The 16,798-nt window shown below is 44.1% G+C and overlaps 1 protein-coding gene across 5 annotated transcripts in view; it reads left to right on the top strand.

Moving 5' to 3' along the window:
• Positions 1 to 16,798, top strand: part of LARS2 (leucyl-tRNA synthetase 2, mitochondrial) — a 146,478-nt gene that overhangs the window by 14,799 nt on the left and 114,881 nt on the right. For all 5 annotated transcript variants that reach the window (XR_015151777.1, XM_086368423.1, XM_086368422.1 and 2 more), the window contains exon 4: positions 13,494 to 13,585. Coding sequence is in view for 3 of the 5 variants with exons in the window: in XM_086368422.1 (XP_086224548.1) it covers positions 13,494 to 13,585 (92 nt within the window). In the remaining 2 variants the exon portion in view is untranslated. The remainder of the gene's footprint in view (positions 1 to 13,493; positions 13,586 to 16,798) is intronic.

Genomic DNA, 16,798 nt, shown 5'->3' with positions numbered 1-16,798 from the left:
TATCCTGTGCCTCAGTTGGTTGGTGCCTCAGACCACCCTGTGTTATTTGGTTTATGGTATCTTAGTGACCAGCAGGCACCTGGGGCTCCCTGCGTTCCTGTTTCAGTTGCTCTCTTTAAGATGATAAACTGTGTGGAGCGGGAGGGTATTCTGCAGGTTCTCCTGAGATTAATTTCTTGTTAATTTTCGTAGCCCGTATTTAAGTCAGATCATCCCCAAAATAACTGCCAAATACGGTGAAAAATTTGCCCTGCCATTTCTAAGTTACAGTGGCAGGAAAGACGCAAACCTTTGTCAACAGAGGTGGTCAGCAGCGATAAAGCCTGTCGGCTTCCTGCTGTTTTAAAACCCTTCTCTCCCAAAGTCAGGATTAGTCCTAGGGATAGGGCAGGGTTGGGTGCAGGTCAGATCCCAGTGATCCTGACTCGAAGGAGGGAAGGAATATCTGATCTGGAATAAGAAGATCTGACATGTGTGTTGATTAATTCATTAGGTACATAGTCCTTGGGCACCAACTTTGTTCGAAACACTGGCCTTTCTACTGTACTATAGAGTAGGACTGGAATCTTAAGTTCAAAGTCTGTCAGTAAGCTTGGAAAAATTCAGTAAACTTTGCCTTTTTCTCTAACTTGTTAACTTGTTGGTTGATTTGCTTAGTTCTTTTTCAAATTTGCTATTCTTTGCTGTGCTGGGTCTTTGATTACCGCGTGGACTTTCTTCTCTCATTGCAGTGAGTAGGGGCTGCTCTCTGTTGTGGCGCCAGCTTCTCAGGCAGTGGCTCCTCTTGTGGAGCGCAGGCTCTCGGGCGCACAGGTTCAGCTGTTGCAGCGTGCAGGCTCAGTAGTTGTGGCGCATGGGCTTAGTTGCTCCATGGCATATGGGATCTTCCTGGACCAGGAATCGACCCTGTGTCTCCTGCACTAACAGGTGGATTCTGTATCACTGAGCCACCAGGGAAGCCCTGATTTGCGTAATTCTTGAGTGGAGGTATGGGAGTCATTCTGAGGCATGCTAAGAACAGCAGATGGGAAGTAAAAAGTGGGCTGACCTCTGCACCACGCCTGCAGTCTTCAAGGCGCCAGTGACCTCCCTGGATGTGTCTCTTTCCTCATCCTTTCTCACCTCAGTGGCATGTCATACGATGGACCGTATCCCCCTGCTCCTTGAAAGACTCTGCCCTTGGCACGAGGTCCCACTCTGCAGGTTTTTCTCCTGCATCTTGGTTTCTTCCTCCCAGTTACTCCACAGGGTTTTCCCGCTCTGCTCCATCTTCGCATCCTCTAATCCGGTTGGAAAGTTCTCCTGTGCAGGCAGACCTCGGCGGTAGTGTGGGTTTAGTCCCGGAGCACTGCAATAAAGCAGATGTTGCAGTAAAGCGAATCATGTGAATTTTCTGGTCCCAGTGCATATAAAAGTAATTTTTACATTACACTGTGGTCTGTTGTGTGCAATAACATTATGTCTTTTAAAAAATCTACATACCTTAATTAAAAAATAATACTGTTGGGAAGTGGTGCCAATTGACTTGCCCAATGCAGGATTGCCGGAAGCCTTCAATTTGTAAAAAGCACAGTATCTGTAAAGCAGAGTACAGTGAAACGAGGTTGTCCCTATATTCCATTTGCTGAGAATTTTTCTCATGAATGAATATTCATTTTTGTACTATGCCTTTTCTGTATCTATTGAGATGATACATGGTTTTTCTCCTTTAGTCTGTTAATGTGATGTATTAAGTTGATTGGTTTTTAATATCAAACCAACCTTGTGTTCCTAGGATAAAGTTGATTTGGTCATGATGTACTTTTGTGTCTGTATTGCTGAATTCATTTGTTAATATCCCTGTGTGCCTGAAGGCCACTGCCCTGTAATTTTTTTTTTCTTGTAGTGTCTTTGTATTTAATATCAGGGTTATGCTGGCCTCATAAAACAAGCTAGGAATTGTTCCCTTCTTCCCATTTTCTGCAAGTACTGTGTGTTATTGGTGTTATTTCTTTACTTTATTGTTGAATAGCATTCACCAGTGATGGTATCTTGACCTAGAGTTTTCTTTGTGGGAAGTTTTAAAAGTACATTTCTATTTCTTTAATGGATACAGGGCTGTTCAGATCTTCTGAGTTTCTTTTTTGTGTGTGTGTCCATTTTATTTATTAAAATTTTAAGTTTATCTTTTAAATTGGAGTGTAATTGGTTTACAGTGTTGTGTTAGCTTCTGCTGTACGACAGCGTGAGTCAACTGAATGTGCACACATATCTCCTTCCTCTTGAGCCTCCCTGCACCACCCGCCTCTTGTCTGTTTTATTTTGTGTTTTACGAGAGTTTTGTCTACCTTACCTCATGTTCTGTTCTAGACTGCCTTCCCTTTTATTTCTCTATCCACTTTCCCTAGGCAGTCTCTATCCTGAAGTTTAAATATGATGCTGTAAGAAATTGTGCACATTTCCAACACAGACATCCAAAGCACATCGTCATAAATACTCAGACCTGCCATCCTGATGTAATAGATACTAGTGTTTAATCTTGTTCCCTCAGCTTTTTCTTTTAATGTTACAGACACAGTTGTGCCTCTCTACAATCAGATTCCAATCCTTCAGTTAAAAAAATACTGTATTATTTTTGCCTTTATGTTTTTATGCTGTATTTCTATAGATTGTTTATGGATACACCCACACTTGTGTGTAGTATTTGTGTTTTAAATTTTATGTAAAAGCTCTCAATATTCTGCATGTTTTTCACTATTTTGTTTCAAGATTTAGTCTATCTGTGAAAGTGAAAGTGAAGTCGCTCAGTCGTGTCTGACTCTTTGCTATCCCATGGACTGTAGCCTACCAGGCTTCTCTGTCCATGGGATTCTCCAGGCAAGAATACTGGAGTGGGTTACCATTTCCTTCTCCAGGGGATCTTCCTGACCCAGGGATCGAACCTGGGTCTCCTGCATTGGAGGCAGATGCTTTAACCTCTGAGCCACCAGGGCAGCCCATCTATTATAAGTACTGTGTAATTATGACACATTTAATTACCCATTTTCACATTAGTAGACTTTTAGGTTGTTACAGACTTCTGTTCCAGTGACCATCCTTGCACCTCACTGTTGGCTTGTGGGAGAGGTGGCATCACTGGGTCACAGAGTGTGTATAACCTCAGCATAAATGCATCTTGCCAAATTGCTTTCCAAAATTTTGGTGCCAGTTTATACTTCTGCCAGCAGTGAATGGCATTTCTTCCTGCCCTACCTCCTTGATAACACTTATTAATGTTAGACTAATCCTTGCTAATTTGATACATAGGAAATGACTTCTAATTGTGTTTTTAATTTACATCTTCCTGAGTACTGTCCCCCAGTGAAGCTGAGATATTTTCTTGTGTTTAGTATCTATTTAAGTCCCTTCTGTGATTGGCTTGCTCACATTTTTTGCCAAGTTTCACCGGGGTTGTTTGTCTTTTTCATGTTGTTCTTATTGTTCATACTGTGGGAGTTCTTCTGTTTTTTTTCCCTTTTTATTTTATATTGGAGTATGGCCGATTAACAAACAATGTTGTAATAGTATCAGGTGAACAGCAAAGGGATTCAGCCATACATATACACGTACCTGTTCTGCCCCAAACACCCCTCCCATCCAGGCTGCCACATTGTGGGAGTTCTGTATACAGTCTGGATTATTATATTTTTTGTTAGTTGAATACAGTGCAAATATCTTTCCCCAGTCTGTGGCCTGTCCTTGCATTTTGTGACCCTAGCCAGACCACAGGTTGTAGTTGGAGTTTGAGAATGGACGACAATGATGATTTGGGAAGTCCAAGGTTGCTTGGGCCAACTACATTGGTTCCCTCCTATAGCAGCAAATAAGTTGTGTAGAGGAGAGAATGAGACAAGAGTGTCAGCAGATGATTGGGGGCCCCCTTCTCATTGTAGTCCGTGGAAGTGTACCTGAGGCCACGATCACACAGCCTTCTTGGGAGAAAGCTACAGTCAACATAGCTGGCCAGACCTTGGACACACAAGTAGACTACATGTGGACTTGACAAGTAGAAGGGAGTGGTGAGCGGTGGTTTTGGGGGGTGGCGAGTGGGTCAGGAATCTGTGGCTTTAGTCAGTGGCAATGACCTGCCTACCCTCCACCTCAGATATGTTGCAAGGTTCATGTGAAATGATCAGTGAGAAAACTCCTTAAAAACCACGATGCAATTTTCCAGTGTAACCTAATTAATAATAGCAGTAATAAGGTAGTTCTGAGATTTGGATGTTTAAGCAGGGGCCACTTGAAGACAGAGATAAATTATTCTCTTTCAGGAATTAGAAAAGACCACACTTCCAGTCATTTTCTTCTTTTTTAAAAATCTTTTTTTAAGTTTATTTTTTAATTTTTGGCTGTGCTGGGTCTTTGTTGCTACGCAGGCTGCTCTCTGGTTGCGGTGTGTGGGCTTCTTATTGCAATGACTTCTCTTGTTGCAAAACACAGACTAGGCACACGGGCTTCAGTCGTTGCAACACATGGGCTCAGTAGGTGCGGTTTGCAGACTGTAGAGCTCGGGCTCAGAAAGTTGTGGCACATGGGCTTAGTTGCATGTGGGATCTTCCTGAATCGGGGATCTAACCCGTGTCTCCTGCATTGGCAGGTAGGTTCTTTACCACTGAGCCTCCAGGGAAGCCCCAGTCCGTTTCTTCTTAAACTCATACAATGTCTGATGACATATTGAAGCTTAGCACCATATGGTGATTTGTTGTGTTTTCATATGTTGTATGCACAGATGGTTAGAAAATAAAATTACCCACCTCCCACCTCAGCTGGTCTCCTCAGCACCTTTTGGGCCAGAAGCAGGGCAATTAAAACATCAAGCTGCCAAGTCCCTCTCACAAAGCAGAACTTGGACTAATTTGTCTCCGGCAAAACATCACAGGGTACTGCACAAGTCGTTTTCTGCTTGGGCCTTTCTGCTGTTCACTGTGGAGGAGGAGGCTGTGTGCCTGGCAGCCACGTGATCGTAATGCAATGACCCACAGATACCAGGAAAGGAGAGGAGCTTCTTGGCAAGTGAACCTTGACATACAGTTCATCGGTTCTCAGTTGGCCAGTCAGTCAGTAAGTGTTTATGAAGAGCCCAGGGAGTGCATCGCATGGCATTCTGTTTTCAAATTTTCTAATCTCTGTCGCATCTGAAAGTAGAGAGTGGATTTCCAGAGCTTATCCTCTCAGATGTAATTTGAAAGGGCAAATGAATTGCAGGTCTAGTGTCTTGATTGGAAAACTGACTGATTTATCTGCCTCCGCGTTCCCAGAGGAGGTCTTCTGTCTGGGGCCTCGGCACTGTCATCTGAATTCTGTTACTCTGAAGCATTTGCTTGATTTTTGATCCCCAGCCTGTAATAATGGTGGGTTATTAAACTTGCTAAACAAAATTAAATATTGCATTTCTCATTTCTTGGAAATGAAGCATTGCATCTCCTCCAGAAAAACCACAGCACTCTGAAAATAGCAATTTTTGTGAGAAGCAGTAACCATGGTTGCTTTCAATTAGAAGCTGAATTGGTTTCAAATTTAAAGTTTTGTTTTGTGATGAAAGGGAGAGAAAGCTGGTCATTCCTGGGGAATTGGTACTTTTCTGTCTTTGGTAGGGCAACGGGCTGCCCCACTTCCTTCCCTTCTACTTCCAAAGTTGTCTTAACTCTGCTTGATCTTCCTTCCTGTGTTGGAGGAAGAGCTGTACTTTTGCCTGTTTGTTTCTTCCTACTTAAGAAAAGTATTTTAAAATTATACATAAAATTCTATATGTTGTTGTTGTTGTTCAGTCACTAAGTCATATCCAACTCTTTGCGACCCCATGGACTGTAGCACACCAGGTTCCTGTGTCCTCCACTATCTCCCGGAGTTTGCTCAGATTCATGTCCACTGAATTGGCGATGCCATCCAACCATCTCATCCTCTGTCGTCCCCTTTTCCTCCTGCCCTCAATCTTTTCCAGCATCAGGGTCTTTTCCAATGAGTCAGCTCATATTCTCCCCTTTAAAAAGGAGAAATGTAGCGTAGGTAAGGCGGCAGTCCCCCTTGATCACTCAGTCCCTCCCAGGCCCTTCTGGACACTGGGCCCTGCCATTTTCTAGGGTACATCCCTCCAGAGCCTCGTCTGTACATTGTCCCCTGTAGCTGCCACCCTGAGTTGCCCACGGCTCTGCCCAACTGGAGGCAGGAGGTTCCTGTCGGGTGAGCCATTGTCACGTGACTGGGTCCTCACCAGAGGCTGGCCTCACCCCAGCTTCCAGGTCTCGCTTCCCAGCCAGCACTGGTCTAACTTGCCAGGACTTTATCCCTGTGTTTGCCCCTCATCAGTAGCTGGCCCCAACTCCCCTTTTATATCTCGAGTCTCTGTGAATTTTGCAGTCCTGCTAGTGCACCTGTGCTGGTCTCTGACCAGTTTGCCATCAAATCCGTCTCCTGATTTGCTTTGTATGGTAGAAGGGCAGAACCAGAACTCTGCAGGCCATGTTTCCCAAGCTCTGATGTCAGCTGACCTCTGAATAGTTTTGGACAAGAAGAATTTGGCAAGATTGTAGGGTAAGAGGAAAGAAGCAGCCAGGGAATTTCTTTCTCTCTGCCCTCTTTAGCATCTCCATTAATCCAGCTCTGTTTGGCCAGACCTGTCCATTTTAAAAGCTTCTGCAGCTGATCTCAGCCTTCGGGTTCAGTTATCTCTGCTTCTTCCCTTTGTTCCTTCAGTCTAGAAGTGGGGTCAGTGTACCACTCATCGAATTTCTGTGTTGTTTCCCCTGTCCCCCTTGGCTTCTCACTCAATTTGAAATAGTTAGAGCATTTGTTAGAAGAACAGCTGGAAGTGATGGCTTTTATTTTATGCATTTTCAAGTTATAGCTGCCGGGACTTCTTGATCCCCTTTCTGCTGAAAGCACTCATCCAAGAAGAGGTTAACACCTGGGGGATTGAGAGGACTCAGGTGGCGCTAAAATAGAAATCCAGATGTTAGGGGGGTGGTGGTTGTTGTTTGTTTTTTAGGTTAAATTGTCTAGTTGGCATATGTGAGCTATAGATTTAGTTACTTGTGGAACTAAACCAAGGATTAAACCAGGTTATGGCGATAGAAAAAAATAGGGATTTTACAACCCCAAAGGAAAGTTTAGAATTCCTCCAGTGAATGTTTTGGATGGTTTTGCCCATAGAGAAACCACAGACAAGAAAGTGGGCATTATATATCCAGAATGGGGGTATTTCATCTGGACTATATAGAAGAGACCAAGAGGTGAACAAGGTGGGCACAGGCAGCACTGACATGGTGTCTTTTCAATAAATGAACTGTAACAATTTGACCCTGATGCTGGGAAAGATTGAGGGCAGGAGGAGAAGGGAGCGACAGAGGATGCAATGGTTGGATGGCATCATCCACTCAGTGGACATGAATTTGAGCAAACTCTGGGAGATAGTGAAGAACAGGGACGCCTGGCGTGCTGCAGTTCATGGGGTCGCAAAGAGTCCAGACGTGACTTAGCGACCGAACAACAACAATTTGCCCAGCAAATAGAATCCGCTGCCTCGGGAAGCGGGGCAGTCTTTGGCATTTCAGAGTCTTGTTGCAGGCCTTTACTGTGCTCCCTGTGGACAACAGAGAATCATCTTACGGCACGAGAGTGAGCTCTGCCCTTTGTCACTGGGTGTCTGGGGAATCCATGGTGCAGAATGGGCGGGACCCTTTCCTGTCTCCTGCAGGCTTGGCTCACGGCGACACTGCTTCTGGTGTCCAGCCATGGTGGAAAGGACTATCCTGACTCCCCACAGTCTATATTCCAGGGCAGACATTTGTTTACTGTTACTTTTTGGTAAGACTATGAAATAATTAAGAAGCTTTAAGATTTTTCAAATTTTTATCTTCATAGACAGCTGGGGTAACATGTGAGCTAAGAATATATCTTTTCATGTTCATTTCATCTGAAAACAAAAATAGAAATGAGTAAGTGTATTATGTAAATCCAGACTGGTTTTTTGACCGTCTCTGTATTGACTTTGTTTAAAAATACGGATGGTAACCTGGCAGCATGTTAATGGGCAGAAACATTGAACTGCTGCCACTTTGGCAGTCCCTGCGAAGAAACCAAGTGATAACTAAGTCTTCCCCTTTCTTGTGGAGCATGGTTACACAACAGTTACATTATTCTGCCAGCGAGGTAGCAGTGCCTCCAGCCCCAGGAGAATTAAAGCACTTCTGGAAGCTGCGTTCTGGCATTGTCCATGGAAGCGTTGCAGAACTTTCTAGTTAATCAAACACAAATCCCCAAAGTGGGGTTTCCATTATTATTATTACTTAACTCTTGGAAATTAAAAAGAGAGAAAAATCTGTGCAGGAGACGTTTTCCATCTGTGGGTTAAGCAATACTCCAGAGAAGGCTGTATGCTACAAGGTGTGTGTCTTAGTCAGAATTCTTGGCTCCCAGGGACTGTAACCCAGCTGAGACCAGTTTAACCAAACAAGGAGGTTTTGTGTGTTTTGACAGATCCTGGTGTAACTCACGGAACCAAAGGAGATGTAGTAGGAACGGGGCCCACTGGAAATTGGGCCCAGGTCCTTGAGCAGATCAGCACCCCTCGTCTCTGTCCAGCTCCTGTTTCTGTGTGTGTCCACACACCCAGCTGTATTTCTCAGACAGCTCCACCAGCTGCTTCCTCCATGGCCAGAGGGGTGGGTTTTGTGACTGTCCACAGCAGGATGATATGAAGTTGGAGGAGGAGCATATTCTTAGAAGACGGGATGGGGGTTGGGGGGCTCTTTGTAAAGATGAAACACTCTGGGTTGGCCACGTTTAGCAAGAGGAAAAGAGACCTCAGGTCTGAAAGATCCACTGGATTGGGTTATATTTTGATAACGTCCTAAAACTACATAGAATTAGATATTCCTAGGGAATGTTAAAATTTTTTAAAAAAAGACATGTATACACACACATGTATATACTTACATATTTTTTGCAGATGTCCATGGCACGTTAAATTAAAAAAAAAAAACAGGTTATAAAATGGTATATAGTAGGTTCTATTTCCATGAAAACAAACCAGCCAGCTCCTATGTGTGTGCATATGCTTGTGTGTCTGCGTTTAGTGAGGAGAAAGGTGGGGAAGGATACAAAGGCCGGTTGAGAGTAGGGTAGGGTGGAGCGGGGAGATGGTCAGCTTTGCCTGTATGTATCATGTGCTGTGTCCTTTCCCTTGTCAAAATAAGCCTGTATTGTGCTCGTAACTCGGAGAAGGCAATGGCACCCCACTCCAGTACTCTTGCCTGGAAAATCCCATGGAGGGAGGAGCCTGGTAGGCTGCAGTCCATGGGGTCGCTAAGAGTCAAACACGACTGAGCGACTTCACTTTCACTTTTCACTTTCATGCATTGGAGAAGGAAATGGCAACCCACTCCAGTGTTCTTGCCTGGAAAATCCCAGGGATGGGGGAGCCTGGTGGGCTGCCATCTATGGGGTCGCCCAGAGTTGGACAAGACTGAAGCGACTTAGCAGCAGCAGTGCTCGTAACTTGAGAAGCATCAATTAAGGAAAAGAAGAGGAGCCTCTTCCGACTGACCTCAGGAGAGTGGATGCAGGGACTGAGGTAGTCATGTCATCTCTTGAGTTTTTCTTTTACCATGCCACACACTTGTGGGATCTTAGTTCCCTGACCAGGGCTTGACCCCTTGGCAGGGTTCAGATAGGGTCGAGACCCTTGGCAGTGAGATTGCAGAGTCCTAACCACTGTGAAGTCCCTGGGAATCATGTCATCTGAGGATGAAAGTCCAGGGCATCCACTCTTCCCAGACTCCCGGGCTGGGAAGCGCAGCAGAGTATGTGGTGGACCAGCCCCTCCTGGAGCGGCAGCAAACTGCAGAGCTGAGGTCCTGACAAGGGAACCGGTGATGTGACCTTGTGAGGTGCTGAAGGTCAAGCCGATGATAGCAGCCGCCACTTGCAGCCAGCCCTGCCATTTCCTGGGTGCCTGCACTGTGCCGGGTGTGCCACACACACCTTAGCATGTGATTCTCAACAGTTCAGGGGGCTGCTTTCAGTCACAGCTGATAGTTGAGACTCAGCAGAAGTGGTATGCCTCAGGGCCCACTGCCAGGAAATGGCAGGTTTGGGTTTAGGATCCTTCCCCCAAAACCACAGCCTCCTGAGCAGCAAGCCTTTGTTGACATTTCCCACTCACTAACCAAAGGTGTGGGGCTTCCCTGGTGGCTCAGTGATAAGGAATCTGCCTACTAATGCAGGGAACTCTGATTCGATCCGTGGGTGGAGAAAGGAATGACAACCCACTCCAGTATTCTTGCCTGGGAAATGCTGTGGACAGAGGAGCCAGGAGGGCTACAGAGGGTTGCAGAGTTGAACACAACTTAGCAAGTAAGCCACCACCATCAGCCAAAGGGGTTAGAGCGGCTCTGAATTTAGATGCATGGTCTTTGTTCTTGAGATGGAATTGTTCCATCAGAACAAAAACCTAGTTTTAAAATATTTAATAATCACAGAATGGCAGAATGACTTTAAGGCAAGTGGCATCTATCTGCTACTGGGAGAGCCATGCCTGTTGTCTTACTGCCACCTGCTGAGAGGGACAAGGAGAGGGTGGATCTGGTGATTGGGATTTGAGTATGAATCCAGTTTGGGACACTTTGAATTGTAGGTGCTTATGGACCTGGAGCAGAGATGCCATGGGTGATACTCATTTGCATCTCAGAAAGTTCGTGAATAAGACAGAAAAATGGAAGAAAACCCTAGGTACACAGTGAATTTAAAAAAAATTTTAATATAAATTTATTTATTTTAATTGGAGGCTAATTACTTTACAATATTGTATTGGTTTTGCCATACACCATCATGAATCTGCCACGGGTGTACACATGTTCCCCATCCTGAACCCCCCCTCCCACCTCCCTCCCCGTACCATCCCTCTGGGTCATCCCAGTGCACCGGCCCCAAGCCTCCTGTATCCTGCATCGAACCTGCACTGGCGATTCGTTTCATTTATGATATTATACATATTTCAATGCCATTCTCCCAAATCATCCCACCCTCTCCCTCTCCCACAGAGTCCAAAAGACTGTTCTATACATCTGTGTCTCTTTTGCTGTCTCGCACACAGAGTTATCGTTACCATCTTTCTAAATTCCATATATATGTGTTGTATACTGTATTGGTGTTTTTCTTTCTGGCTTACTTCACTCTGTATAATAGGCTCCAGTTTCATCCACCTCATTAGAACTGATTCAAACGTATTCTTGTTAATGGCTGAGTAATACTCCATTGTGTATATGTACCACAGCTTTCTTATCCATTCATCTGCTGATGGACATCTAGGTTGCTTCCATGTCCTGGCTATTATAGACAGTGCTGCGACTAAACAGACATTTCTCCAAAGAAGACATACAGATGGCTAACAAACACATGAAAAGATGCTCAACATCACTCATTATCAGAGAAATGCAAATCAAAACCACAATAAGGTACTATTTCATACCAGTCAGATCAGCTGCTATCCAAAAGTCTACAAGCAATAAATGCTGGAGAGGGTGTGGAGAAAAGGGAACCCTCTTACACTGCTAGTGGGAATGCAAACTAGTACAGCTACTATGGAGAACAATGTGGAGATTCCTTAAAAAACTGGAAATAGAACTGCCTTATGACCCAGCAATCCCACTGCTGGGCATACACACCAAGGAAACCAGAATTGAAAGAGACACGTGTACCCCAATGTTCATCGCAGCACTGATTTTTTTTTAAAGGAGATAAAAAACACACATGGAAATAATATGATCTCAATTTTTAAAAATTAGATATAAATTTACCAAATAACAGTTATGTATGGTTATATGGTAGAATTAAGGGTGTTTATTTTCTTCTGAATATTTTTCTCTATGTATTAAGGTTTTTCACAGTGAATACACATTATTTCTATAATCAGGGGAAATTGTTACTTAGAAAATGAGGGCTTCACTGGTAACTCAGTGGTAAAGAATCCACCTGCCGATGCCGAAGACATGGTTCAGTCCCTGGGTTGGGAAGGTCCCACGTGCCGAGGAGAACTAAGCCCACGCAGCACACCTACTGAGTCTGTGCTCTGGAGCCGGGGAGCTGCGCCTACTGAAGCCCGCGCCCTAGAACCTGTGCTGCACAATAGGAGAGGCCATGCAACGAGAAGCCCAAGCGCTGCAACAAGGAGCAGCTCCTCCCCTGCCACTCGCGCAACTAGAGGAAAGCCTGCGCAGCACCGGAGACCCAGCACAGCCATACATAAATAAATACAACTAAAGAAAATGAGGGCTGTTTCTTTAGTGGAAAATGTCCCATCAGGATATGAACAGGATATGAACAGAGTGTCCATCACTCTTCTGGGAGATGTGTGTGAACAGAAGCTCAGGTTCCTGCAGGATTGCAAACACATAAACCCAGCTTGTGGCAGGGGACAGACCAGGAGCTTGAGAGGAAGTAAGAAGGCCATCCATTAAGGGCTGTTTCTAGAAATACCAGAGCCTCCTCAGCCCATCCTCCCCTATAGGCAAGTTTGGAAATCTGGCTTTGGGACAAGTTGTGTCTGTGGTGGTGTGGCTGAAATTGGCATCAGAGAAGGGTAGGGGACTGAGCGTTCAAAGCAGGTCTTCTGAGGCTGCCCCTTGATGCCACAGCTTGTGTCTCAAGCCATTGTTCCCGTTCACAGCACGGAAGGTAGCTTGAGAGAACTTGCTATTGAGGCTACCAGCTGGGCTGTGACCGGTCATCCATTTGCAGAAATGAACGTCTGTCCTGGCTTGAAGCGCCTGCTCCTAGTGTCACCTGGCGAGGCTGCTTCCTCTTTCTGGGCCCCAGTGGCCCAGGCTGTCAAATGAGGAAACGGAGATGGAGGGTGCATCTCAAGAGCTTCTTCAGGCTCTAAGGTCCGAGGATTCCCAGACCTTTCCAAAGATCTGAGGTTCTTTGGAAAATGGATATATCTTACAGGTAGTGATTCAGAGTGGCTTATTGTACACTTCAAAGGTGGCTAGTGTGATGGAGGGACTGAATTTTAAATTTTACTACATTTTAATTTAAGTTTATATAACTCTATGTGGCTACCTTATGGGACAGCAGAGCTCCTTAACTGGAAAATCTAACATAAGGTGAGCATTTGGAATGCCTGTATACATTTTTATATATACCTACTTTGAAATTGAAAGAAACTTTCTAATTTCAGAAAAACCATTTGGGTTCTTTACAGACAATACAGACAAGAAGAAGAAAAAGAAAGTAAAAAATAGTCACGAAAACACCTACTCAGAGATAACTGCTACTGGCACCTTGGTGTATAACTTTCTAAATTCCCTTCTGTGCTCATGTCTTAGGTAGTCAGCTGGCTTTCAACAGCATAGCTTGAAATCATCCAGGAATGGATGAGACATGTTAGGAGAGAATGCCTGCTCACTGCCCAGCAGAAAATACTGAGAAAGACTTTAGCAATCTGCCCTGACTGATGTTTCTTTTCTGGGTGCTAGGTTATCAACCCTATGGGCTGGGATGCATTTGGATTGCCTGCCGAAAATGCCGCGATTGAGAGGAATCTACATCCAGAAAGCTGGACGCAAAGGTATGTGTTTACAGGCAAATTCAAGCACTTGTATACATTACCCTTAAACAACTTTTTTTTTTTTAAACCTGTGCATGAGAAATAGAAAGCAAAGGAAACAAAACACTGCAGTCTGCCAAGCAATAAAAAAGGATTCTCTACATTGGTATTTGCTTTTTCTCACACTGTATTCTTATCTAAGACACAACACAAAGTGTTTGGCTATTCATTCATGTGTTCATTTTGATGCTTTGTTATTTACAGTTATTCTTCCTTTGAATATTTGCATTTGGAAGGAAAAAGGAGGAAGAAAGGATGACATTTGTTAAACTTCTACAGTGTTCTTCATCTTCTTGACCATAGTTTGAGCCATAGCCAAATGCCACATTATAATTTTCTCTGCAAATTCTTTTAATTTTTTTGGCTTCATCATTCTGAAGCAAGAGGAACAAGGAAATATATGGCCACTTTATTCTAGGCATGGCTTTCTCCAAGGAGGACATAGTCTGAGTCCCCGCTGTGGCCTCAGGCTGCCATGTGCTCAGGCAATGCTCATCTGTCTTCCTCCTGATAAAGCCTTGAGGAACTTGTACTAGAACCCAGCACAGTGTTCTGGGCTCCTTTGATAAAGCCGTTCCTCACCCTACCCCTCAGAGGTGTGGAGGGCAGTTCAAGGCCTATCCCCATTGTCTTTCACCTTCCTTTGCTTTATCTTGCCCAAAAGAAGCATCTTCTGTACCATCCACTTCTCTTTTTTCTTCCTCATTCCTGGTTTCCACTTTTCCAATATGGCTAATTATGGAGTAATAGGAGTGATGAAAACAGGAGGAAATGATGATTCAAATAAAAAGGGTCAAATATGGTATAAATTTGATATCACCCAGGACAGTAATTGCCAAATTCTATGGGCCAAATTTGGCCCTGCCTAATGGGGCTTCCCTGGTGGCTCAGTGGGTGAAGAATCCGCCTGTAGTGCAGGTGACCCCGGTTCAATTCCTGGTTTGGGAAGATCCCCTGGGAAGGGAAAGGCTACACAGTCCAGTATTCTGGCCTGGAGAACTGCATGGGTTGTATAGTCCATGGGGTCGCAGAGTTGGACATGACTGAGTGACTTGTACAAAAGATTTTATAAATAAAGTTTTGTTAGAACTCAAGCCACACCTATTTGTTTATATATTGTTCATGTCTGTTTTCATGATACAGTGGCAGAATTGAGTAGTTGTGACAGATACCGTATGGCTGATATGGAGCTGGAAACATTTACCATCTGGCCCTTTACAGAAAAAGTTTGCCAGCTTCTCCACAAGAGTATAGCAGTAAAGAAGATGGCCCCTGAATCAGGCCACATAGGTACAAATCCTGCCTTTCTTTTTTCCTAGCCATTCACCTTGAGCAGATTACTTAATCTCTCTGCCCCTCAGCTTGCTGCTGCTGCTGCTGCTGCTAAGTCACTTCAGTCGTGTCCGACTCTGTGCGACCCCATAGACGGCAGCCCACCAGGCTCCCCCAACCCTGGGATTCTCCAGGCAAGAACACTGGAGTGGGTTGCCATTTCCTTCCCCTCAGCTTATTTATCTGTAAAGGAGGATAATGATTAAGCACTGTCTTAGTCAACTGCTATAACAAAGCAAAAACAACACCCAGTTGTGGATGTGACTGGTGATAGAAGCAAGGTCCGATGCTGTAAAGAGCAATATTGCATAGGAACCTGGAATGTTAGGTCCTTGAATCAAGGCAAATTGGAAGTGCTCAAACAGGAGATGGCAAGAGTAAACGTCTACATTTTAGGAATCAGCGAACTAAAATGGACTGGCATAGGTGAATTTAACTCAGATGGCCATTATATCTACTACTGTGGGCAAGAATCCCTTTGAAGAAATGGAGTAACCATCATAGTCAACAAAAGAGTCCAAAATGCAGTACCTGGATGCAATCTCAAAAATGGCAGAATGATCTCTGTTCGTTTCCAAGGAAAACCATTCAATATCACAGTAATCCGAGTCTACGCCCCAACCAGTAATGTTGAAGAAGCTGAAGTTGAACGGTTCTATGAAGACCTACAAGACCTTTTAGAACTAACACCCAAAAAAGATGTCCTTTTCATTATAGGGAACTGGAATGCAAAAGTAGGAAGTCAAGAAACACCTGGAGTAACAGGCAAATTTGGCCTTGGAGTACAGAATGAAGCAGGGCAAAGGCTAATAGAGTTTTGCCAAGAGAACGCACTGGTCATAGCAAACACCCTCTTCCAACAACACAAGAGAAGACTCTACACATCGACATCACCAGATGGCCAACACCGAAATCAGATTGATTATATTCTTTGCAGCCAAAGATGGAGAAGCTCTATACAGTCAACAAAAACAAGACCAGGAGCTGACTGTGGCTCAGATCATGAACTCCTTATTGCCAAATTCAGACTTAAATTGAAGAAAGTAGGGAAAACCACTAGACCATTCAAGTATGACCTAAATCAAATCCCTTATGATTATACAGTGGAAATGAGAAATAGATTTAAGGGACTAGATCTGATAGAGTGCCTGATGAACTATGGACTGAGGTTCGTGACATTGTACAGGAGACAGAAATCAAGACCATCCCCAAGAAAAAGAAATGCAAAAAAGCAAAATGGCTGTCTGAGCTGTGAAAAGAAGAGACATGAAAAGCAAAAGAGAAAAGGAAAGATATAAGCATCTGAATGCAGAGTTCCAAAGAATAGCAAGGAGAGATAAGAAAGCCTTCCTCAGTGATCAGTGCAAAGAAATAGAGGAAAATAATAGAATGGGAAAGACTAGAGGTCTCTTCAAGAAAATTAGAGATATCAAGTGAACATTTCATGCAAAGATGGGTTCAGTAAAGGACAGAAATGGTATGGACCTAACAGAAGCAGAAGATATTAAGAAGAGGTGGCAAGAATACACAGAACTGTACAAAAAAGATCTTCATGACCCAGATAATCATGATGGTGTGATCACTCACCTAGAGTCAGAAATCCTGGAATGTGAAGTCAAGTGGGCCTTAGGAAACATCACTATGAACAAAGCTAGTGGAGATGATGGAATTCCAGTTGAGCTATTTCAAATCCTGAAAGATGATGCTGTGAAAGTGCTGCACTCAATATGCCAGCAAATTTGGAAAACTCAGCAGTGGCCACAGGACTGGAAAAGGTCAGTTTTCATTCCAATCCCAAAGAAAGGCAGTGCTAAAGAATGCTCAAACTACCGCACAATTGCA

This window comes from Bos grunniens, chromosome 22, assembly GCF_055505025.1.
Source record: "Bos grunniens cultivar Pamir isolate PY7600 chromosome 22, Bosgru_T2T1.0, whole genome shotgun sequence".
NCBI classification, from domain to species: Eukaryota; Metazoa; Chordata; class Mammalia; order Artiodactyla; family Bovidae; genus Bos; species Bos grunniens.
Note: the sequence above shows the minus strand (reverse complement) of the source record. Positions and strands in the feature narration are given on the sequence as shown.